The 24,325-nt window shown below is 38.6% G+C and overlaps 1 protein-coding gene, 1 non-coding gene and 1 pseudogene across 2 annotated transcripts; 1 reads left to right on the forward strand and 2 right to left on the reverse strand.

Annotated features, from left to right (window-relative positions):
- Positions 1–2,138: 2,138 nt before the first annotated feature.
- On the reverse strand, positions 2,139–2,474 carry LOC122668227. Its single transcript, XM_043864818.1, has one exon. It carries the CDS (start codon positions 2,472–2,474, stop codon positions 2,139–2,141), a length of 336 nt encoding a protein of 111 aa, XP_043720753.1.
- Positions 2,475–3,922: 1,448 nt separating this feature from the next.
- LOC122670215 lies at positions 3,923–3,989 on the reverse strand. Its single transcript, XR_006334189.1, has one exon. It is a non-coding gene; the product is annotated as a small nucleolar RNA Z157/R69/R10 (small nucleolar RNA).
- Positions 3,990–12,386: 8,397 nt separating this feature from the next.
- LOC122668228 lies at positions 12,387–24,308 on the forward strand (annotated as a pseudogene).
- Positions 24,309–24,325: the final 17 nt, after the last annotated feature.

A 24,325-nucleotide genomic window follows, 5' to 3' on the forward strand; every position in this document is an offset into this window, starting at 1 on the left:
TAATGTGTGAAAGAATATTGATGGATTGTTTTTCTTTCTTTTTATTGTGTTGCAGAGATTATGTCGTAATCTGAGAATTTACAACTCTAACAACAAAACAATAGAAAGGAAATTGTCGACAAAGTATTGTCAATTAAGCAAAGTTTGCAACTTCGGAAGTGGAGCAAGCCTTTAGGCGCAAACCCATATCAAAGGTTAGTCCATTGATGTTTCTATCTTTCTCAATCCTTTAGCGTCCACATTTGTCTTTGGTCGAGTCAAAGACTCCAACGCCATCAACTGGGCTAAATATTCAAACAATCTAAACTTATTTATCAATTATGTTGTTCTTGTTTTCAAGCAAAAACTAACATAGGAAGAAATTTTTTTGATAACTCTGATTTTACTTATAAATCTTCTTTTGGGGGTCTTCCGCCAGAAATAAATTGCTACAAGAATAATCTTTGACACATTCTCTATCTATATTTTAATTTTACATAACAATATACTAGAATAATTTGATGTATTAATTAGTCTAATAATTCAATGAAAATTTTTAGAGTACATATTATTAAAGGTGGGCATGTGAATGTTACAATGAAAGTACCAACTCCACTTCCCGATATGGCCTTAGTTTTTTTTTTTCATCAGCAATAATTTTCTTGAAGGTAATCTTCGATAGCCCTACGTTCAGTGAAGTGGATTAGGCAGGAGAGAGCAGGAAAAGAAATCGAGGGTGTTTTGGAACATACAAAAATCCTAGTAGGAGTTTGTCAACCCTAAGTAAGGGTGTTAAACGATTCTGTTTCGAAGTAATCAGATCTATTCGGTGCAAGGTTTTAAGGTGAAACCATAACCAAACCGTTTATTAAACAGTTCCACTTATTAAAACCAAAATCATTACCTAAATGGTTTCAGTTTCTCATTTTTAAACGGTTTCGATTTTGGCCATATTTTTATATACTTGGTCCCTAAACGGTTGCCTGTTTTACACCGAGTTTAATGCTTGTTGGATGTACTCAACAAGCCACATTGAAAAATATATGATTCTAATTTATAGAAAAGACAAAATATTCATAGAAATATTGAATACTATTATACTATACGATCCCAATTTTAAAACCAAAACCAAACCGATTAACAAACATTTTCATGATTTCAGTGTAAACGGCTCGATTCAATTTTGGTAAACAGTTTCGACTTGATTTTGACACTCTTAACCCAGGATACTGGATGAACCATTCTCTATGGGTAGAGGGAAAGTCTTTGTTTTATTCATGTTTTCGATATTTTGAGGGTTGTATAGGAATTTCACAAACAAAGAAGATTGTACTAAATCCATGTGTGAGCTGCTCCTCCTCCTCCTCCTCCGCCTTCTCCTAGCCGCACCTCCCTGAACCCAGTAGCATACATGGCTAGTATCTCTGCTACAACCGAGCTGTCAAGTTCTCTATATATCCTTCCCCTTAACACAACCTATAAATTATGAGGCATGTTTCTACCCAAAAAAAAAAAAAAATTTAATCATTTAAAACCAATTAAACAAAAACCGTTTATTCGGCATTGGTTTTCCGTAACAAAAACTCTAAACCGAAACCGAATCGATCTGTTTAAGACACTTAATCGGGACCGTGCTCAGGTGTGAATAACATCCAAAAGAAAATGAAGTAAATATACATATAAACTATACAGATAAATAAAAACTTGTGATCTGAGAACAAAAAAGGTGTTAACCCTAACTGGAGAGAGAGGGATTTACCCCCCCCCCCCCAAAAAAAAAAACTAGAGAGAGAGGAAGGAAAACCTGCAAGCCTGAATCACAGGCACCAAAGTAAACACAAACTTCCTTGAAGAAGATACGCCAACAACATGTGAAAATACAAAGTATATGAACTATATATCTAATTATAGTTACATTTCCTACTATCCAAGAATTGACTACCTATTTCTTCTGCAAGCGATACAAACAAACTCCGTCGCTTGTAAAGTAAAGCAGATATCTTGCATCAGATTTATTCTTCATCGTTTCACTTGCTCTTCCAATACGATCCTCCTGTTGAAAAAATATAGGAAGACCTCAAGACGGAGCAACCGATGGTAACAAATGTTACCGATCACACCACATCACCTGGATGAGCAATATCAACTGAGTACCGAAATCACGACTGATCCAGCTGCAGTATCCGCCGTAGATCCATCGTCGCAACATCATTATTCCTCCGCAAAACTTTCTTGGTAAAAAAGCCAGGTAAAGGAAGGGAACTTGGAGGAGGAGACGAAAGAAAAGATGAACCAGCAAAACTACAATCAATCGACTTGATATCTGCGAAGCCGATCTGCTTCGGAACCATCTCCGGCTCCGGACCTAACCGATCCGTGGAACACAAATCCAAAACTTCATAGAACTTTACCTCTTCCTCGACCACTTCAGGTACTCGATCCTCCTCCGACGGCTTCAATATTTCACCACGCTTCAGAATCGTAACTTGCCCCATTATCAGGTTTTTGGCAGGCAATCTTGCGACGGACGTCTCGCAGCGACTTCGTCTGTTCTCCTTGTCCTGATATCCCACCGAAGTTCGCTTTCTTCGGGCGGATCTGGTTGAGCTAGGGTTAGGTTTTGGGTTACTGTTTCGGCAAGGTTTGAAGGGAGTAGAGGTTAGCGTTTCCGCAGGAAAACGAACCCTGAGACAGTCTTGTGAGGGGAGAACGGCGATACCCATGGAGCAGAGCTTCCGTTCGTGACTCAGAACTCAGAATGGCCTTTCGATGAGAGAGAGAGAGAGAGAGAGAGAGAGAGAGAGAGAGACCACGACAGAGACAGAGTTAATGAGAGCATTAGGATGAGGAGTGGCTGGGCTTATAAAGGAAAGTAAGGCAGTCGAGCCGCGGGGAGGCGGATAATAAAGAAAGCCACTAAAAAAACTCTCCTTATGTTTTTTTTTGGGAAATTTACGAAATATCCCTTGAAAATGGATCGATACTTGGATCATCCCATCTTATTTGAAAATACTTAAATCACCCCCTTGAATTAGAGCCCTATACTCACGTTAGTCCCTACCGTTAGTTTTACACTATTAAACATATTTAAATTTCTGAATTACCCTTGACTAATGTAGAGTTCCTATTTTACTCTTAAATCTAAAACCCCCAATATGCAACCTTCTTCCTGCAACTCCGGTGGTAGCATCGCCATTGCTGTAGTCGCCTCTGCTTCGCCGTAGCCCTATGGTCCATTCGTATCACGCCCATCCTCTCTAGATCTCTCTCCATCGTCTTCTTTCTCGCAACCTAAACCTTCTCTCTTTCTCTTGCATCCTCTTCTTCCCAGCGATTTTTTTGTTGCCCTGTTTTGGACGGTAGTAGCAGCCCCAACTTCTAATTCGATCTCTTCTCTCAAAAGCCCTTGTTCTTCAGGCTTTAGGGTTAAGACTCCCCCACCTTAGGGCGATTCAATCTTCCTAGCCCAGATCTGAAAGCCAGCTGCCATCTTGAGTTTGTAATCAACTTTCAGACTTGAAACTACAAGTACTGCCATAGCTACTTTCAGAGATTTGTTTCTCTCTCAATTGCGCATCTTTAATACTATTAAGGCTTGCATTCAATAAAGTTTGGGAGTAGAATCCTTCGCCTGAAGTCTCGTATGGTTTGGATCAATATTGAAGAAAATCTTTCAATTTGAAGAAGTTCAGGTTTTTCCGCCATGTTTTGTTTTGCCAAAGGTTGAAGACAGCCTTCACCTTCATCCCATGAATCTGCTTTCTCTTATTTTATTGCCCTACTTTCTAATAATTACCTGAAACGCTTCCATTTTAGATCCGCAGAGGTAATCCACCCCAATTAAGCAATCTTCTGGTCCGCCAATATCGTCTACCCAAACCCTAGATCTCAAATAGGCTAAATCAGATTTTTTTTTGGTGAAAGGAGATGGAAATGAGATTGCTCAGACAGCCAAGGGTTTGTCTTCAAATTCAGGGCAATGCCTAGATCAGAAACTCTAGTCCACAATAGTGCAAGACTGAAACTGATAGAAGAATCCGAAAATAAAATATGGAGAAGAGAAGAAATTGAAATAAATAAAAAAAACTGTTCAAGCCTCCCACTTAAATTGCAGAGCTGGCCTCCCACCTATCAAATGGCCCAAAGGGTTAGGGCGAAGCAGAGGTGGCGACGACGGTGTTGCAGGGCGAAGCAGAGACCGTGGAGTACTTTAGGTTGAAGATGAAGGAAAGGATAATATTGTAAATTTAATTCTAAAGTTTTAGTACAAGGCTAAAATAGTCTTTTTACAACAATAATTAATAGCAGATTAACACCGTTAGTGTAGAGGGAGTGATCTGAGTATTTTCAAATATCAGGGGTGACCTGAGTATCGCCCCATTTTCAGGAGGTGTTTCGTAAATTTTCCTTTTTTTTTTTATTTTTTATGATTATCGCTTATGACGTGGAGTCGTGGACCATAAAGCACCTTTAGGCTATAGCAGTATCATCAACGACCGTATTCATGTGATCTTACCGTTTATTAAATTACAGTCATACCATAAGTTGGAAAGCCGAATAAGTCTGCGAGAGTTGGGTAAATTCATAATATAGCTGGCTTTTATGTCGTGGTCTCGTGGAACGCGCAATTTGCCGGTCGACTTGACATAGACGTTGATATGGACACACATCGATTCGATCAAACGACATCTGTTGGCCGGTTCTTTCTTAAGTTCGAACCAATCTGCCTCTCTATCTCACTGGATGACGGGTTGCTAATTAGGGTCACTTACATGGAATCTATTATGGGATGGAACATTATCTTCTGGGTTCCCTGTCTGGTACAGTTGTTCGGAAATAATGACCTAACCCCCTGCGCGGTACAATTGTCCGAGTGAGGTTAAGTCGTCATTTCTGCCTCCTTAGGAGAGGAACTGGACAACCGTACTGGGCAGGAAATGAACAGGAAAAATATTCCCGTGGGATATTGGGACCCATAGGAGGAGTGGATTTCATGTGAGTGGCCTTGGAGGGTCTTAGACAGTACTTTGGACACGGTCTGCATTAATGATAAGGTAAATTACTTGTGCACCCTTGTACTATGGCATGATTGCTTAACACTCCCAACTGTTGAAACTATTATTTAAACACCCCTACATTTTAAGATTTCTTAAAGTAGCCCAAGTCTATTAGTCCGTCACTGTTTAATGATGACATCATGGGTAAGGGTGTTAAACTCTCCAGTTTCAGTTTAAACCGTGTAATTAAACAGTCTCAATTTTAAAATCATAATCGAACCATTTATTAAACGGCTTCAAGATTTCGATTTAAATGGTTCGGTTCGGTTTCGATAAACGGCTTCTATTTGATTTTTGGCACATTAATGTACATCTAAGAATGTTAAACGGTTTTTTCGGTTAAACGGTCCAGTTTGGTTTAAATCGTTTAATTAAATGTTTTCAATTTTGAAATAATAACCGAACCATTTATTAAACAACTTCACATTTCGACTCGGTTTGATTTTGACACCCTTCGTTTCGGTTTGATTTTGATACCCTTAGAAAAATCCTAAATGCCAAACTACCCTTTAAGGGTAGTGAAGTGATCCTTTTACTCTTTGGCCATTGTAAAGGTAACCTTCCCTGTCATCGTTGAATAAGCCCTCCACTTTGCTGCTCCTGCTGTGGCGATTTACATAAGCAGAAGAAGACGAAGTGATTTCCAAACGCAGGAGAAGATGAAGCAAGCACCCATGGTGATCCTCCCTATTGTTTCTGGGTAGTTTGTGCATAACTTCTGCAGGAGAAGTATCAACAGCGGCTGAGCTCTAAACTGAACTTAATTTAAAGAATTCACTGGATCCCTACCTCAAATAGCTGCCACATTGAACTCAAACTGGCTGGGCCAATTTCAAGCTATTTAAAGTTGCTGCTGCAGAAAAAGAGTTCTTTTCCGAAATTCATCTTTAAATTAAGGAGTGGACCATTATAGGTGTTTCTTAATTGAGAACTCATTTATAAAAACCTTATATAATGTTTGATGCAGCTTTGCCATATGATAACCACCTTAGTTTTGCTTTACAATTGCCACTAAAATACTGATTGACATCGACTATTTCTGTCCTACCCATGCAATTTAAAGGTTTAAATTATGCTGCAACTTAATGTGATAAAATTCTAAATCAGCTTCCACTTGTTATTGTTCCAGAGGTATCTTGTCGGATGGTCACCAGTGAGAGACAAGCTGCTAGAATTCAAGCTCTATAGCTGAAAACCATACTAAGACAAGACATTTCATTCTTCGACACAGAAACAACAACCGGAGAAGTCGTTGGGAGAATGTCTGGGGATACCATATATTCTAATCCAAGATGCCATGGGTTAAAAGGTAGATATGATATCAGTCTTTAAATTCTGTATTGCTTAGACAAGTGATCCATTCCTTCTCTTTTTGTAGAGAAATTCAATTGATCAACAAATGAGCTTGAGAAAGAGAAAAAAAAAAAACACACACACACACACACTAAAGAATACATAGCATACAATTGGAAGTTTTTTCTCAGGTTGGGAAGTTCGTACAACTCATGTCCACTTTTCCTCCACTGTGTGGTTTCTGGTAGTGTCATGAGTCATGACAATATTCATATAAAAAAGGGAAAATTACATATACCTCCCTTGTACTTTGGCCTAATTACACGTTCTTCCCCTTGGTTTTCTCACCTTACATTCGATTCCCCTATAGTTTTCCAAAAATTATTAATTCCTCCCCTGCCGTTAGCATTTGTTTGTTATGTGCTGACATGGCGTAGTTAGATTTTTTTTAATACCCAAATTACCCCTTGGCCATTGTGAGATGACCCATTTACCCTTTTGATGAAAATAACAAGGGAAAGGGAGAAAGACACTTCCAATTCCAAACTTCGTCTTCAACCTCTGACCCGTGAACTCTCCGGCGACAATACACCAAACCATCTGCCAGTCATTTGATGATCTGCGGCTAGAGAAGAAAGGTGCAGAGAAGGTATGTGTGAAACCCTAATTTCCTCTTTTGATTTCAACCATTTTCGCTTTCAAACTCAATCTTCTTCCTTCGTGACCTAAAATTTCTTCCATACACAGGTAGCTATGGCTAATGCTGGTTTGGAGAATGAGATGGGAAGTTAATTCCTCTTCTTCCATACATCGACAACCTTGCCCTAATTCCTCTCCTTCAGTCGATTTGAGGTGTACTATACCGACAGCTCACTTGCCCTAATTCCTCTCCTTCAATCGATTTGAGGTATAGCCCTAATTTCTTTGTTATACTTTTGTTGATGTAATACAACCAGAACTTGTGTTTGTAAATCCATACATACATATGAATAACTATGCAATAGGCTGAGGCATAGACCCAAGTTTTACATGCTATAAATCCAAGAATTGTCATCAGATTTATTTGATATTTTGTTTAGCAGAAATCCTTAAGTTTATTAGTCTCTTAATTTTACACTTGGATGCTATTTATTTAGATAATTCTTTTAGCAAGTTTTTAAATATCCGTTGACCCATATCACAATGTTGAATTTTTTTGTTTATGCACAGCCCTAGTAATGGATGTAATATGCAATATTGAATTTACTTGGCAAGATAAATGGGCACAGAAGAAGGTTGATCCAGATAGGTATGGCTACCTGGACATGCTCTGTGACATATACAATACAATGCTTAAAGAAGTTCATGTGGGTCGTTCAGTGAACTTCAAGACTAACTGTGTAACCCCAAATAGACAAGTGATTGAAGTGAATGATGATTACACAGTGTACAAGATGTTTTCACTATGTAAAAAGTCTGCTTCAGTGAATGTTCATGTCCATAGTCTTGTTGTGAATGAAGAAGTTAATGAGAATTATATAGTCAATGGCTACAGCAACTCAGTAGTGAGCAGAGAAGAAAATGTTGAAGAGAGTGAGGTTTATTCTGTAATTGATAGTGATGTTCCAGTTGTAGGTCATTTTACTCGGCAAAAAGTGGTAAAGCACACTCCTAGAAGAGGTGGTGTGGGTTGTAATTCAAAATGTACATCTCTAGGTACTGGCACTGGTACTGGTACTGGCACAGTTGTTGCACATGCTGCTTCTAATGCTAATGCTAATGCTGGTGAAAGAGAAAGGGATACTAGAAGTTCAGCCATGGGAAAGGCTACTGGAACAACTGCTACTACAAGATCCAGTGGCAAATCAATTGGTGAGAAAGCCAAGGCTAATTCTGATGCCTCTGCTAGAGAGAGAGAGAGTAGTAACAGATCAGATGCATCTGCAAGCCAAGCATTTCTGGTAACACTTCACCCATTGCAAAAACTAGAAGCTTGGGCATTGCAACCAGTAGGGAGATATCCATTGGTACAAGAACCAGGGCAACTAGCAAGAGTTATGGAGGATGTGAACCAATAGAAAATGCAACTGATGAAGACAGTACTGATGATGAATGGGTCTATAAAAGTGAGGATGAGAGAGTTGATGGGAGTGATAACAGTGGAAGTGATAGTGAGTATGAAGAAGAAGCTGATGTGCTTGATGTGGAAGGACAGACAAATGAGGATACAGTTATGGATGAGAAGGATGAGTTGTCTGACTATGATCCTAATGAGTCCCATGGATACAAACTTCAAGGTGATGATGGTTTTGATGAAAGACAAAGAATAACTTTAGAGGTTGGTTTGGTGTATGATGATGTGAATCATTTCAGAAAAGTATTGTATGAATATGTGGTTCAAGAGGGTTTCCAGCTTTTAAAACAGAAAAATAAAAAGTCAAGAGTCACAGCAAGATGTGCAGGTAATGGTTGTACTTGGAGAATTCATGCTTCTCCAGATGGTGATGGTAAGGCATATATGATAAAGACTCTTAACCCATAACATACATGTGTCAGAGATTCAAACGAAATCAATGTTTCATACAAGTGGGTTGCTGAGAAACTCTGTGAAGAGCTCAAGGCTGACTCAGGAATGTCAAGAGAAGCCATGTCAGCTATTTTGCTAAAAATATTTGGACTTCAAGTTTCATACATGAAGCTATGGAGGGCACGCAAGGTTGCCCATGAATGGAATGAAGGTAATCATGCAGATTCTTATGCAATGTTACCTAGCTATGCAAGGCTGGTTGTGCAAACAAATCCTGGTAGCATGTTCATACTTCAATATGAGGACAAACCAGTGGATATGTCAACTAATCCAGTCTTCAAGAGATGTTTTGTATGTTACAAAGCATGTAAAGATGGTTTTGTGAATGGTTGTAGAAAGTTTGTTGGACTTGATGGCTGCCATCTTAAGGGTAGATTTGGAGGGGTGTTGTTATCAGCTATAGCAGTTGATGGGAATAACTCTATATTCCCACTTGCATTTGGAGTGGTGGAAATTGAAAACAAATCCAGTTGGAGGTTTTTTTTGGATTGTTTACATGATGCTCTAGGGGATGCAAGTGATGACAACACATTAACTTTTATGTCAGATAACCAGAAGGTATGTCTAATTTAGTATGCTATAATTATTTTTTGAAAATTTATAAGTTTTGAATTGATATAGTTTAAGTGGTACTTAATTGCTATGTTTTGCATTTGATTTATGTAGGGATTGGCAGAGATTATTGGTGACCTCTTCCCGTATTTTAATATTAGATGTTGTAGTAGACATCTATACCAGAACTTCAAGGCAAAGTTCCCTGGATCTATATTGAGAAGATATTATTGGGCAGCTTCTAAAGCATCTACTTTTGTTCTATTTCAAAAGGCAATGGATACCATTAAATCTATTGGCAATGCAGCCTATGAGTGGTTGAATAAGAAACCACATACATTGTGGTCTAGGCATGCATTTGATTTGAGATGTAAGAATGATTCTATTACAAACAATGTCACTGAGAGTTTTAACAATTAGGTTGGATCTTTGAGAAGCAAGCCAATATTGAGTTTACTTGACTCCATCAGGATTAAGGTGATGGAGAGGTTATACAATAGGCACCAAAAGGGTTGCACATATGAAAGTATGATCACCCCTAAGGTGTTGCACAAAATAGAAACTGTTAAAGAACAGTCCAGACATTGTCATGTCTATGCATCTTCTCCATATGAATTTGAAGTTGCAGAAAAGTTTGTGAGAAAGTTTGTGGTTGATTTGGAAAAGAGAAGTTGTACATGTAGAGTATGGGAGTGTACTGGGGTGCCATGTAAGCATGCAGCTACAGCAATCTCATACAAGAGACAGATTGTTGAAGATTACTGTGATGGATGTTACAGTAAGCAGAGGTACTTGGTGACATGTGCGAATATGATCCATCCCCTCCCAGATATACAAGATTTGAGTAAAGAAGGTCCACAAGGTGTTGTGCAGCCTCCAAAACTGAAGAGATTACAAGGTAGACCTCATAAAAATAGGAGGAGGGAACCTGGTGAGGGAGCTCCAACAGATTTTAGAAAGAGAAGTAGGACTGTAAGATGTGAAAAGTGTAAAGAACTTGGACATAACAAGAGGAGGTGCGAGAGAGCTCCAGTTAAGGAGAAGGGGGCATCTTCTTCTAATACTTCAAGGCCTAGAAAGGTAATTCCATCAAATTTTTACATCTGTTATATGTAGTGTAACTATATTGTAAGTTCATTCTAACTTTATTTTTGTTTTATGTTTGTGAAACAGAAGAAAAGATATGAGGAAGAAGATGAGGTGCGCATGTCACAGATTGTAACTAGATCACAAGCTTCTACTACTACTACAGCTGAGACTCCACAAGAGAGGATTAGATCCCAATTGGCAGTTAAACGGGCAAAACAAAAGGGAACAAGCAACAAAAAGTAGCTGAGCAGCTTGGAAACTTTAAAGGGAAGCAAGTGTCAGATGGTGTTGGCTGCAAATTTGGATTTTTTTGGATCTTTTATGAGTGTTATGAACTTATTTTGTAATATTGACCCAGGTTGTATATGGGTCTTCAAACAATGTCATGTGTTTTGAAGTTTTCGTACTTTGTGGAAGTAGGTTGATTGGAACAATTTAGGGATGTTTGAAAGTTTAAGTGTTGGATGGTTGAATTATGTGGAACATATGTAATGTTGTGTGGTTGATCTGATGTGACTTATTATGGATCCCCATATGGGTTTTATTAGATGTTTACTATTATCCTTGCTTACAGGTTGTAAATTTTGTCTTGTTTTAGAGGAAATGCTGTCCATATGGTTTTTATTACATGTTTACATATTATCCTTGCATACAGGTTGTAAATTTTGTCCTGTTTTAGGGGAGATATTGTCCATTTGGAACTAGGACACTTCACATATGATCAGGTCCATATAGGTTGTAAATTTGTGTCATGTTTTAGTGGAGATGCTGTCCATTTGGAACTAGGACAACTTCACATATGATCAAGGTCCATACAGGTTGTCAATTTTTCTCATGTTTTAATGGAGATGCTGCCCATTTGAAACTAAGACAACTTTACAGATTATCAGTCCCTTTTACCTACTAAAATATGGGAAATGTTGCCACTTTGAAGATTATAACAAATCATAACAAACACAAGAGTTAAAAAAAGTTGTTCATTTCATTGCTAAATAGTATTTGATTACAATACTTCATCAACTTATCTTTTACAATTTTTTAACAATAAAGGCTAAAACAACTACAACAACAAAGCAAAATAAAACTTGCCCAACAAGCTCCCCCCGACCTAATCTAACCTCCATCTACGCTTGTCTAAGCTCCATCTGCCCTAATCTGAGTTTCAAATTGGACATCTCTTCCACCACATCTGGAGGACTGGGGTTTGGTACACTTTGCATCTCTTCATTCAACACCATCCTATCACCAATTATCTCTTCATTATATGGATCACACCAGGAGAAAAACCTGTACTTGTCCTGTTTATTCTTTGCTCCACAAACACAATAAAGTTTGTCCGGATTCTGCTTAGACTCAGATATCTTTACTTCTGCTCTAAACCCACAATAACACTTTATGTTTTTGAACTTCAATCCAGGATGGTTGCTACCATTCACACTGGATGTAGACATTGGCTCTGCAAACAAGAAACTAGATTAGTTGGTATTAGAAAATCTATTAATCTGATCCAAACTGAGTTTAATTAACATAGATATAAAAGCACAATTTATAAATAAACTGGATCAGCCAAGTCTATTTTGCTAAATCAACATATGGTATTACAATCTACATACATTCTGCCCTAATTCGGTTTACAACCTACATACATTCAACTCTAATTCGTTTGAACATGATTTTGCCCCAATTCGAATTACAACCTACATACATTCTATCCTAATTCGTTTGAAAATGATTTTGCTCTAATTTTTCGAACATAGGGGTGGGATTGAAAGCTATTTCGCTAAATGAACATATGGTATTACACTATGAGATGATGAAATGAAAGAAGAAGCAACTAACCTTCGTCAGAGATGGAGATGCTTGGAGGTGACTATCGCTGGAGTTGCTTGAAGGTTGTTGTCGCCGAAGAAGCTTGGAGGTGACTGTCGCTGGATAAGGTTGGAGGTGGGTGAAAATGAAACCCTAGTCGATTTTAGAGATGATGAAAAGGCTTGAATTGGAAATGCAATTTTTATTTGTTAGTAAAGGATAAATAGTCTTTTTAAACCATTAACTAACAACACCCTAACACCGTCAGCCATAAGAGGTCAAAATGTATGGTGGGAAAACCAAGGGGAGGAAAATGTAATTAGGCCAAAGTACAGGGGAGGTATATGTAATTTACCCTATAAAAAATGGCAAGCCGTGGACAAATTGCATATGTTGAGGTAGGAAATACTGTAGAGCAAACAAATGGAGCTATTAGAATTTAGAACAGTAAGACATTGAGGAAGACTCCAGTGAAAGATCTATAATCCCCTTTTTTTTGGGTAAAATTTGAACCGACCTCAAGTGAGTTCACCGGTGTCGAACGGCGATGCAGCTAACGATCAGAATGACAAACAGAAGTGAAAACACCGAGGGCTGGTTTTTGGATTTTCAATTGCAGGTTTTTAACATTTACTTGAAGTTAGGGGTGAGGGTAAAATGAATTTTTTCATTCACCACTAACAACAGACTAAAACACTGTATGGTTTCATAGGTCTTTAAGTAATAGTTTCAAAACTTGGGCGTGTCAACTGTCAAGCAATCGGACCATAGTACAGGGTCTACAAGTATTTAACCCAAAATAATATTATCCCTGGATCCCGTCTCTATGTCATGACCTTTTTGGTTTCTGCATCATTGATGAGTCTGGCTTTTGGTCTTCGTCTTTTGTAACTGCCACATGATCGTTGTGCATTTGGCCAATCGGCAGAGCTTTCCGGTTTTCCCTATAACAGGAAAGCAAAGACGCCCAAAAGAGACAAGATTTTGAGGGGGAAAAAAAGGCATAGAGGGTTCAAACATCTATGCCTCCATGGTTCTACAAATTTGGCTCTCACTAAGTCTCGACGCCCATCTATCTCATCATTTTGTCTTTTTGGCCTACTAAGACATGAAGATTATTCTTCGTCAGCTGCTTCTTCTAGCTATTTGGGTCTGTTGTTTCTCGTTGTTGTCTCATTTATCCAATTGATGCAACAATGGCGGCATTTTCTCCAGGTATTCCAGTCTCGGCAACGCTTCCTATCCTACCTAATTTTTTTTCTTCTGGGTTTCTGGGTTTTTAGTCATGTTCGTTTCGTTGTAGACTGTACATTGTTCTCTTTAGATGGGTCATGCAAGCAGTGATGGTTCCACCAAACAAAAATGTCATGAGTCGATGGTTTTCAAAATTCAAAATTTGAACTACTTGTTGTTAGTCACATTAGCAATATATCAATAAAAACTGAAACTTGAAGATATTTTCGTTTGGATTTTTTTATTTTTTAGGATATCATCTGTTTTTAATTTTCTTTTTGCTATTTTTGTTCGAATTTGTTGGCTTAAGTTCATTTATTTGACCAAGTAACATCTATCTTCTCATTGACAGATTCTTGTGTATGTTTCTTGTCTTTCAGAGCTCAGACATGGGCCATTGTATTTTCCACAAACTTTTCTGTAGCTGTAGTTCTTTGGGCAACGTAGAAGACATTTTTTTGTTGGGTGGGGTTCATTTCTACTTTGTCTCTTGGTTTTATTTGTTTCTTTTCCAGTGATGCGCATTTGCTCAAGCGTTTTGTTGAATTCCTCTGCAACCAGGGTTACAGTCAGAGAGAACGAAGTAACATCAGAATTTAAATAGGAAAATGCTTACAGTGTTAGAATAAATTGATCCGAATAGGGACAAAATCCCAAAAGCCAGGATCTCCATAGGGCGTTCAAGAACATAATCAAATAAATAATAGAAAACAGGGATAGAACCACCAACCTTGTTTCGCATCCATAGTGATGATGATTGCAGCGGAAAATAAAGAACAAAGATCTAGCTGCTTCCCGTCTATTCCCAAAGTAACTGGCCTGATGAGAATACCGTATGCGTAGGGACGATGAACACTGAATATCTCCCTCTCTTTCCAGAATGCACTCTTCAATAGTGATTGAGAATAATTAGTTGTTATGGGTAGAGGGGGGACCTAGCTCTCCTTATATAGTAATCCCTATAGGGTCTGACTCATCACAGTCCCAATAGGAATCTATCTGGCCCACACTAAGCCAATCCACATTAGACTTCTAATATAACTTAATGACCCCACTATATTAAACCAAAACCCTAATTAGCCTGGTTTAGGGATTTAATTATGTCCATATGAAATTTTATTAGAACTAAAATTCTAACATTCTCCCACTTGGACTTATATTAAATTCCTTATTTTTAAAAGGATTTAAAAACAGTTTTGACCAAAACAAATCACAGGGTAACAACTCTTTAAGAAAACTTTATGTGCACAATTTTTAAAATAAATTGGTCTAGAGGTCATATTAGAAAGTCAATCCTATCCCATAGAGTTTTAGACACCGAATCATGGCGGTAACTGCATCTATGATCAAGCGACACAGAGCCTTCCATGGTCACGAGAGCCCTCAACTCCACTAACATGGATGTAATGTGGTAGTGTGACAATACTCACATAGTGATTCCTTATGTATTGTCAATTTGTCAGTCCAAAATTTCTCTTCTTTAAGTGGCACAGACTCACTAGAGAAATAATCTTTATGATTCTAACGAATCTGTTTGTCTCATCTTGAATAACTCGAGTTTTACTTTATGTATTACAAGACATACCTTTAGGCTAATAACTTAATGCCCCAGCCTTGCTTAAGGTTAACACATTCCTTAAGTCTTTAAAACTAGATATATATACATCATGTCAATAAATGAAACACCCAAGTGTTCAAAAGAATTTTGCATGCAATGACAACTGATACATATAAGCCAAGATTTACCACACGGTAAAAATTACAGATGAAAATAAACTTCATTTTACAATGGAGCAAAGCAACTCCCACTAACCAATCGCATCCCATGATGCACCTAAACCCATGTTTATGACATGTCTTTCAAAACACAAGGGCGAAGACCTTAGGTTAGGGGATCTATAACCATATCATCTGTACCAATATGCTCCACTGCAATGTCACCTTTCTTTACTGTCTCCTTTATGGTCAAACACTTGACCTTCATGTCCTTAAACCCTCTAAGTTCTTTATTGTTGTTTATAAATAACACAGCAAAACTGTTATTACTATATATCTGGATGAGTCTATCCACAAAATCTAAAATTGTCAACTACTTTATGAGATTCCTGAGTCAAATAACCTGAGTAGCAACCCTATGGCATGCTTCAAACCTTACCTGTATAGTCAATGTGGTTGCCAATGTTTGTTTTGTACTGTTCCATAATACTACCCTTCTTGCCATAAGGAAAACATAACCAGATGTGGATCTCCTATCATTCTCACAGCTAGCAAGGTCGGAATCTGTATGACCCACTAGCTTGAGTTCAGGAATGTGTCTTTATGTTACATATAATCTTTTGTCCCCTTCAAGTACCGTAATACTTTCTTGGCAGTAACCCAGTGGCTAAGACCAGGATCTGACTGATATCTGCCAAGAAGACCCATCACAAAAGTAATATCCGGTCTGGTACAGACCTGAACATACATGATACTACCTAGTGCGCTAGCATAAGGCACCTCATTATGTCATCCTTCTCAGCTTCATTTTTCGGGCACTGTGTCGAGCTCAGTTTGAGAACAGGAACATTCCCAGGTTTGCAATCCAGCATACTGAACCTCTCCTGAATACGATCAACATAAGCCCTCTGAGAAAAACTTAGTAAACGACGAGAATGATCCCTATAGATCTCAATGCCAAGGACAAAAGAAACCTCACCAAGGTCCTTTATGTCAAATTCCCTAAATAATAGTTGCTTTCATTTATGCAACATCCCTAGGTCACTGCTAGCAAGCAGGATGTCATCCATATAAAATATGAGAAAACAGAATTTGCTCCCACTGACCTTGTGATATATACACTGATCTGCTTTGTTTTCCACAAAGTCGAATGAAGTCACGACACTGTCGAACTTCAAATACCACTGCCTGGAAGCTTGTTTGAGACCGTAAATAGACTTCTTGAGTCCACGCAAGATGGTCTCAACCATCCACCGCAAGACCCTCAGGTTTAATTCAACAAGCTTCCAAACATCATTATGTTTCATCGATTTCACCTCATCTCTCATTACATCAAACCACAAATCTAACTGAAAACTAGAAACAATGCCCGAATAAGTATCTGGAGCAACCACACAACCTATGTCGTAGTCATGTTCTCCCAGATAGACCTCATAGATAGATGGTATAACTGAATTTCTCTTCCTGATGGATTTCCGTAATGGTGCTACCACTGCCTCACCCTGAATCTGAGGAATCTCAGCTGGAACTGCATCAATGATGGGATCCTCAACCGCATCCTGATTAAGAGGAATCTCATCAGGTGCTACATGAATGTTAAGGACCGTATCAATATCAGGATCCTGAACTCCAGCAGGTGTAACCAATGGCATAGTATGCCCCACATCCGTCTGAATAGGTAGAAGAATAGGTACTAAAGTACCGACCATGTCACTATCTTGAACAGTCTGAGAACAATCATTCTTTTCGGCCACATCAAATTCCAGAAACTTCGCTGTCTATGAGTCCACAATCCTAGTGCCTCCGCAGGGATTATAAAATTTATATCCCTTCGAATGATCTGGGTAGCTAACAAAATAGTAATGAGTAGTCCTAGGATCCAACTTATTCAAAGTCGGATAATATAGTTTTACTTCTGCAGGGCACCCCTAAACTCTAAGATGGTTTCTAGGTTTAGTAACTACATGGTTAAGGATACAAGTAGTAGTTTTCAAAAACTTCTCCCATAGGAACTTAGGTAAAACTTGTCTTACTAATCATACTCCTCACCAGTGCGGTTATGCCTTTCGGCGACACCATTTTTCTCAGGACTTCCTGGCATAGTAAACTGACCAACTATCCCAGAGTCCTCTTAATATTTGGCGAACAGGCCCTTAAGCTATCCAGCATCGCCATGTCTGCCATAATGCTCACCCCCACGATCGGATTTAACAATTTTAATAACTCTCCCCAACTGTTTCTCAACTTCTGTCCTAAAAATCTTGAGCATGTCAAGAGATTCAGACTTTTCTTTAATTAAGAACAGATAGCCATATTGGAAATAGTCGTCTGTAAAAGTGATGAAATAAAATTTCTACACAATGTGGCTGAATAGGGATCACTAATGTCAGTATAAATGACCTTTAACAGGTCAGAACTACGGATTGCAGTTATCTTCTTTATCTTGGATATCTTTCCCTTACAACAGTCTACACAAGTTTCTAGATCACTTTCGAGAGTAGGTAGGATGTCAGACTTTATCAGCCTTTCCACTCTTGCCTTAGAATTATGACCTAGCCGCTTGTGCCACAATGTGAAAAACCATTTTTTAGGTAAGGGTCTTTTGAAAACAACGTTTTTCAACTTTATAGGAGGCGTAGTTATCATTGGGAGATAAACACAGTCTGTACAATCTATTGGACATAATGCAAAAACCAACTTTACTTGAAACAAGAAATGGTAACTACCAATGTCCAACACTAAAATGAAATTAAATTCCGCCTGAAGGACGGTATATAAAAAGTGTTCTTTACAGTCAAATTAAAACTAGAAGCTAGTAATAAAATGATATCTCCCACGAACTCTACGTCAACATATCCATCGTTCCCTACGATAAGCCTTGATTCATCCTGATTTGGTCTCCTCCGGTTTATGAATCCTTGTATGGTGAAACCAACATAGTTAGTTGCCCCGCCATCTAGCCTCCAATAACTGGATGAGGCTTCTGGTAGATTGGATTCACAAACAAAAAACCAAAGAATCAATACCTGATGGCTTGGGTTTTGATAACCAAGTCTTGTATTTGTTGCAGTCCTTCTTTATGTGACCCTTCTTCTTGCAAAAGAAGCAGCGATCACTCTCTTTCTTGAAAGAGTCTTTCTTGGGTCCCAAATTGTTAATCTGATCGCACTCTTTATTGGCAGACTTATGAGTATGGTGTTTAGATTCTTCACTCTTATGGAATGTGGAAGTAAAAGGGACAGTTTGAGCTTTATCTTTCTTTAGTTTCTCTTCTTCAGATACAACCCTAGAGATAAGGTCATTAACAAGGTTCGAGAACTCGCGAGATCTCGCCGAGATCTCGCCGAGTTTCTCGGATTTTTGAAATCTCGAGGCGAGATTGCTTGCGAGTCTCAAAAGTGCGATATCTCGGCGAGATCTCGCGAGATCTCGGATCTCGGTTGGATCTCGGTTTCAACCCATTATTTTAACCTACCTACCACTTAAATACCTTACCTAATTGGACAAAACTCGACATATCTCGGCGAGATCTCGGCGAGATCTTGGTAAGATCTCGGCGAGATCTCGGATCTCGGTCCAAATCTTGGGTTGACCCAAAGTTGAGGCTTCGAGTTGAAAAAAAAAATGCACCAACTCGGCGAGATCTCGACTCGTCTCGGTTTTTCCAAGAGTCGAGTTGGCACCGAGACCCGAGTTTTAGTACCTTGGTCATTAATACTCAGGGCACCATCTTGGGAAAAGTAGTTGGTTTTGATAATGTCAAAATCAGAAGGTAAGGTATTAAGAATTTGATGAACAATGAAGGCATCAGGAAGAGCAACATTTAAAGCTTTAATTTTGGTTTGATAGCCAACCATCCAAACAATATAATCCCTAACACCCCCAGAACCATGATATTCCATATTAAATAGCCTTTGCAGAAGTCTCCCAATCTCAGCATTCGATGAAACTTGGTATCTCTTGAAAATTGCATCCAGCAACTCCCTGGCATTTATCAGGCAGACCATTCTTTAGGTGTTCCGATACGGACCTCTTTATAGACAGTACAGCTAAGCGGTTATTCTTTTTCCATGCAAAATGCATAGATCTTTCATCCTCAATACTATCAGCTGTTAGGTCCATTGGTTTATCTATAACAAGGGATGTATGTACATTTGCCATCTCCATGGCAAACATAATGTCCTCTTTCCACTTCTTAAAATTTGACTCAGTAAGAATCTCAATAGTAACCATAGTATTGTTGACAGAAAAAGTGACGGAAAATTTAAATAATGAACAGTACAATAATCAGCATGATGCAAGTATAGCTTGAAACCTTATAAGCTAATGAGAATTTTACACACATCGTTGTGAAAACACCTTTGGGTTGAATTCCTAACATGCAATTGTAAAAATCCCTACATACCAGTGGCCATGGGAATACAACTCAACTTTCGAAATCCACCACCTTTGGGTGTGTAGAATTCTAGGGTCAGCCTATTCATATGCATACTGTATATGTACCCCTTCAAGTACCAATACATGATCACCACCTTTGGGTGTATGACCACACATCAGAGTTGAAGGACATCCCACAACTGTATGAGACCAGTGTTTCACAAATCCAACAAGGAAGCTCACTTTGGCGGCTGCATCCTGTCGAACCCATGGAACCCTCTCTTGGGATTTTCCAAAATTACTTACATCCTTAAACAATTTGTGTTATTTTATAATTTATGACAAATGGCTTAAATGTTTTAAAACTAACACAAAAAAAACTAATAATTCTGTTCATCAAAGTAGATATTCCAGCAAGTTCAAAATTTGGTTCGGTTCCCAATGGAACAAACCGGTAAAATTCAAAATATGGTATGCATCAAAAGAATACCAAGAAAATTTAAAATATGCATATCTAGTTTTAATGTCTTACAAACTAACACAAAATCCAATGATTCTGTTCATCTAGATAGGTATTCCATCAAGTCAGAAAACTGGTTCGGTTCCCAATGGAACGTACCGATAATTCCATAAAAGGGCATGCAACAAAAGAATACCATAAATATTTAAAATATGCATATCTAGTCAAAACAGGGGGCACCACTGTGTAGAGCACAGAAAAACAGAGCCAACACAAAAAACAGGACCCCAAACGGAGTCTCATAGCCCCCAGAAAGCCCGATCAAAGTTTCAGGGCTAAAGCGGTTGACTGTACTGGTTTGACCGGTCTGTATGGCCAAACCGGTTCAGCCAAAGCAAACCGATTCCGTATTGAACCCGGTCCACCAATCTGTTTGATACCGGCCCATCTGGGTTCGGGTTAACATATCCGGGTCAAATTTTTGGGTCCTGTGTCAGGTCACCGGGTCGTGAAATGGGTCGACCCGACCCCGGCCGGCGCACGTTAGCAACTCCCATAATTAATAGCAGGCGCACGATAGCAAAACCCAGATTCCTTTTTTTTTTTTTTTAGAACTCTGCCGGCGAGTGAGATCACCCGTGGCTGTCGCCGGCAAGTGAGGGGGTGTCCGGTGGCCGCCGGCGGTGATCCACATATCGGAATTTTTGTTTTTTAATGCTCTACGTGCCTGTATAGTCAGATTCGACTTTCGCCCAAAAAACAATCCGGCAGAATGCCAGTGTCCGTACGGGTTTTTGGAAAACTGAAAAAAAAACCCTAAAAACCTTGATTTGAATCGAAAAATTTTCGATTCCCTTATTATGTTCTATTATTTTGAATTCATATAGGTTCAAGAACGGATCTATGGAGGCTCTGATACTACATGTTAGAATAAATCGATCCGAATAGGGACAAAATCCCAAAAGCCAGGATCTCCATAGGGCGTTCAAGAACACAATCAAATAAATAATAGAAAACAGGGATAGAACCACCAACCTTGTTTCGCATCCATAGTGATGATGATTGCAGCGAAAAATAAAGAACAAAGATCTAGGTGCTTCCCCTCTATTCCCAAAGTAACTGGCCTGATGAGAATACCGTATGCGCAGGGACGATGAATACTGAATATCTCCCTCTCTTTCCAGAATGCACTCCTCAATAGTGATTGAGAATAATTAGTTGTTATGGGTAGAGGGGGGACCTAGCTCTCCTTATATAGTAATCCCTATAGGGTCTGACTCATCACAGTCCCAATAGGAATCTATCTGGCCCACACTAAGCCAGTCCACATTAGACTTCTAATATAACTTAATGACCCCACTTTATTAAACCAAAACCCTAATTAGCCTGGTTTAGGGATTGAATTATGTCCATATGAAATTTTATTAGAACTAAAATTCTAACATACAGCACTCGTTGCATCTGTTGCCGTCCTTGTTGCAATTATCTTCTCAATATTTGGTTTTTGCATTTATCGACACAAGAAATGGCAAAATTCTGATCCAAACAACATACAGATCTCAGGTGCCTTCGTAGAAAACTTTCTGCACTTCTCTTTTGGCAAATGCATTTAATATTTCAAACGAATATTTGGAGGAAAAAATAATTTGCAATAATAAAATTGCTGATTTTTGCTTCTTCTTCTTCTTTTCTTTATCTGTTGTTCCCTTCTCACCTTCTATCAAATCCTTCAAATTCAATCTGAAGATACTGACACATGGCTTGCAATAAAACCAGTTTTGAGCAAATTGAATTCCTTGAGGATCACTGGTAAGAAGGGATTGGTCACTATAATTGAGTACCAGTTCTTAGAAGCTGCGACAAACAACTTTCGAGATAGTAATGTTTTGGGGGAAGGTGAGTTTGGACGCATTTTCAAGGCTCGGTTTGATCACAACTTGCATGCTGCTGCGAAGAGACTAGATGGTGGTGGGCAGGATGCTGAAAAAGAATTAGAGGTACTGTTCCTATTGAAATTCATCTTGATTCCATGTTCTGCAATTAGTTGTTTTATCCAAATGATGTTCTTTCTCAACTGCCTATTGAAACTGCAGAATGAGAAGGATTTTTTGAATAGAATCCGCCATCCAAACATAATTTCTCTTTTGGGTTATTGCATTCGTGGTGAGACAAGATTTATTGTTTATGAATTGATGCAGAGCGATTCATTGGAAACTCAATTGCATGGTTTTACTTCATCCGTTTATGTAATTAAAATAGTAGCTAAGAAGTAGAATAAAAGATAGTATAACATATTTTCACATCTTTCTTTGGATTCATGTATTAGGATCTTCTGATGGATCAGCTTTAACATGGCATGTGCGGATGAAAATTGCCGTGGATGCAGCTAGGTGAATTTATTAAACCACGTTACTTTTCAAAATTCCTTTTCGTTTAGTGGATTCCATCCTCTCATTTTTGCATTTGCCTTCACTTGTGAGGATCAGAGGACTAGAATATCTTCATGAGCACTGCAACCCGCCGCTGATCCACAGAGATTTAAAATCATCTAATATTCTTTTGGATTCCAACTTCAATGCCAAGGTTCATTTCCTTGTACTCACCGGGGCCTTTGCTATCTCTTTATGAAATCCATGAGATACTATATTTCTAAGGCACTGCTGAGCGTCTTATCTTCCTCAGTAAGTTATATGTAATCTTGTTCTCTTGTCAATAAATTTTACTTGATTCAGATTTCAGATTTCGGCCTTGCTGTAGCTGCAGGGAACCAAAACAAGAACAATGTCAAGCTCTCAGGCACTTTGGGTTATGTGGCCCTAGAAGGCTAGAATACCTTTTAGATGGTATGCCAATTTTTTTCTATGAATCTGATTATACAATAAACTTGTTTCTATTGTTTGCTTGACCTGGTTGTCTGTAGAACTTTCTTATTTAAGGTACCTTGTAATTGCTTTCATGATCCCTCCAATGCTTCAATAAATTTTATTTTTTTTTTGGGGGGAGGGGTGAGGGGGCAGATTCAGTGGTGAAGAAGGGGTTTGGTGTTCTAACTAGTTTTGTATTGCTAAACATCATTCCTTCTTCCTTCCCAAGACTAGGAGGCCTAAAATCCTTATCTGGAAGGCAGAGTTGTACCCTGGCTTAGATGTATACTGGCTGCAGAATTCACAATCAAGGAAGTGGATGCAAGTGATCTTACCTTTAAGATCTGTGCCTAAAGCTGACATGTGTGTCTATTCTGCATTCTTGTTTGGAGGGTCAGTAAAACAACAATCTATCTGTGAAAGTTCTGCAACTAGAATTTAAGATCTTATGATATGCTCATTTCTTCACCTCATATTCTTAGCTTGGAACATCAAATAGTACCACCATCAAACTGCATGTGTACCACCGGTCAACCGTCCTAAAACTCTAAGCACTTGACCCCATTGAGCTGCACCATCTTGAATTCTATATTATTAGGCCATTGGTGAGATTAACCTGTTAATGAAAATGTATGACACATCAGTTCGCAGTACTTTAAAGTTTGATATTGCAATTTGCCATTATTGATCAGAATAGTTGGATTCAGGTAAATTGACAGAGAAGAGTGATGTGTATGCTTTTGGAGTTGTTCTATTGGACCTTTTGATGGGAAGAAAACCTGTAGAGAATATTGCATCATCTCAAAACCAATCTATTGTCACATGTGTATCCACTTTAATTCTCATGAAGGCAGATCCTCTCTTAATTTATCCAGTCAGATCTTCAAATGCTAGTCTAATTTCAGTCACGTTTTGAACTCTTGAATCTTGATTGTACTTTGATATGTGCATTGTTCAGGCTATGCCTCAGCTAACTAACAGATCAAAGCTTCCAAATATCGTGGATCCCGTGATAAAAAACACAATGGATTTGAAACACTTATACCAGGTTCATTGACTAGAAACCCCTTGAGTACTTCTTAATAAGTTTATATATTGTGTAGATCGCCGCTGTAGCTGTGCTGTGTGTGCAACCAGAACCAAGTTATCGACCGCTGATAACAGATGTTCTACATTCCTTTATCCCTCTTGTTCCTATTGAGCTTGGAGGAGCACTAAGAGATACAGAATTTGCATGCTCAGTTAGCCCCAATCCATCAGCCAACTGATTGGACAAGCTGCACAAACTGATATTGTGTTCATTCAGCTGTAAATTGAGGCAAATTGGGTT

The sequence above is a fragment of the Telopea speciosissima genome, chromosome 7 (assembly GCF_018873765.1).
Source record: "Telopea speciosissima isolate NSW1024214 ecotype Mountain lineage chromosome 7, Tspe_v1, whole genome shotgun sequence".
NCBI lineage: Eukaryota > Viridiplantae > Streptophyta > Magnoliopsida > Proteales > Proteaceae > Telopea > Telopea speciosissima.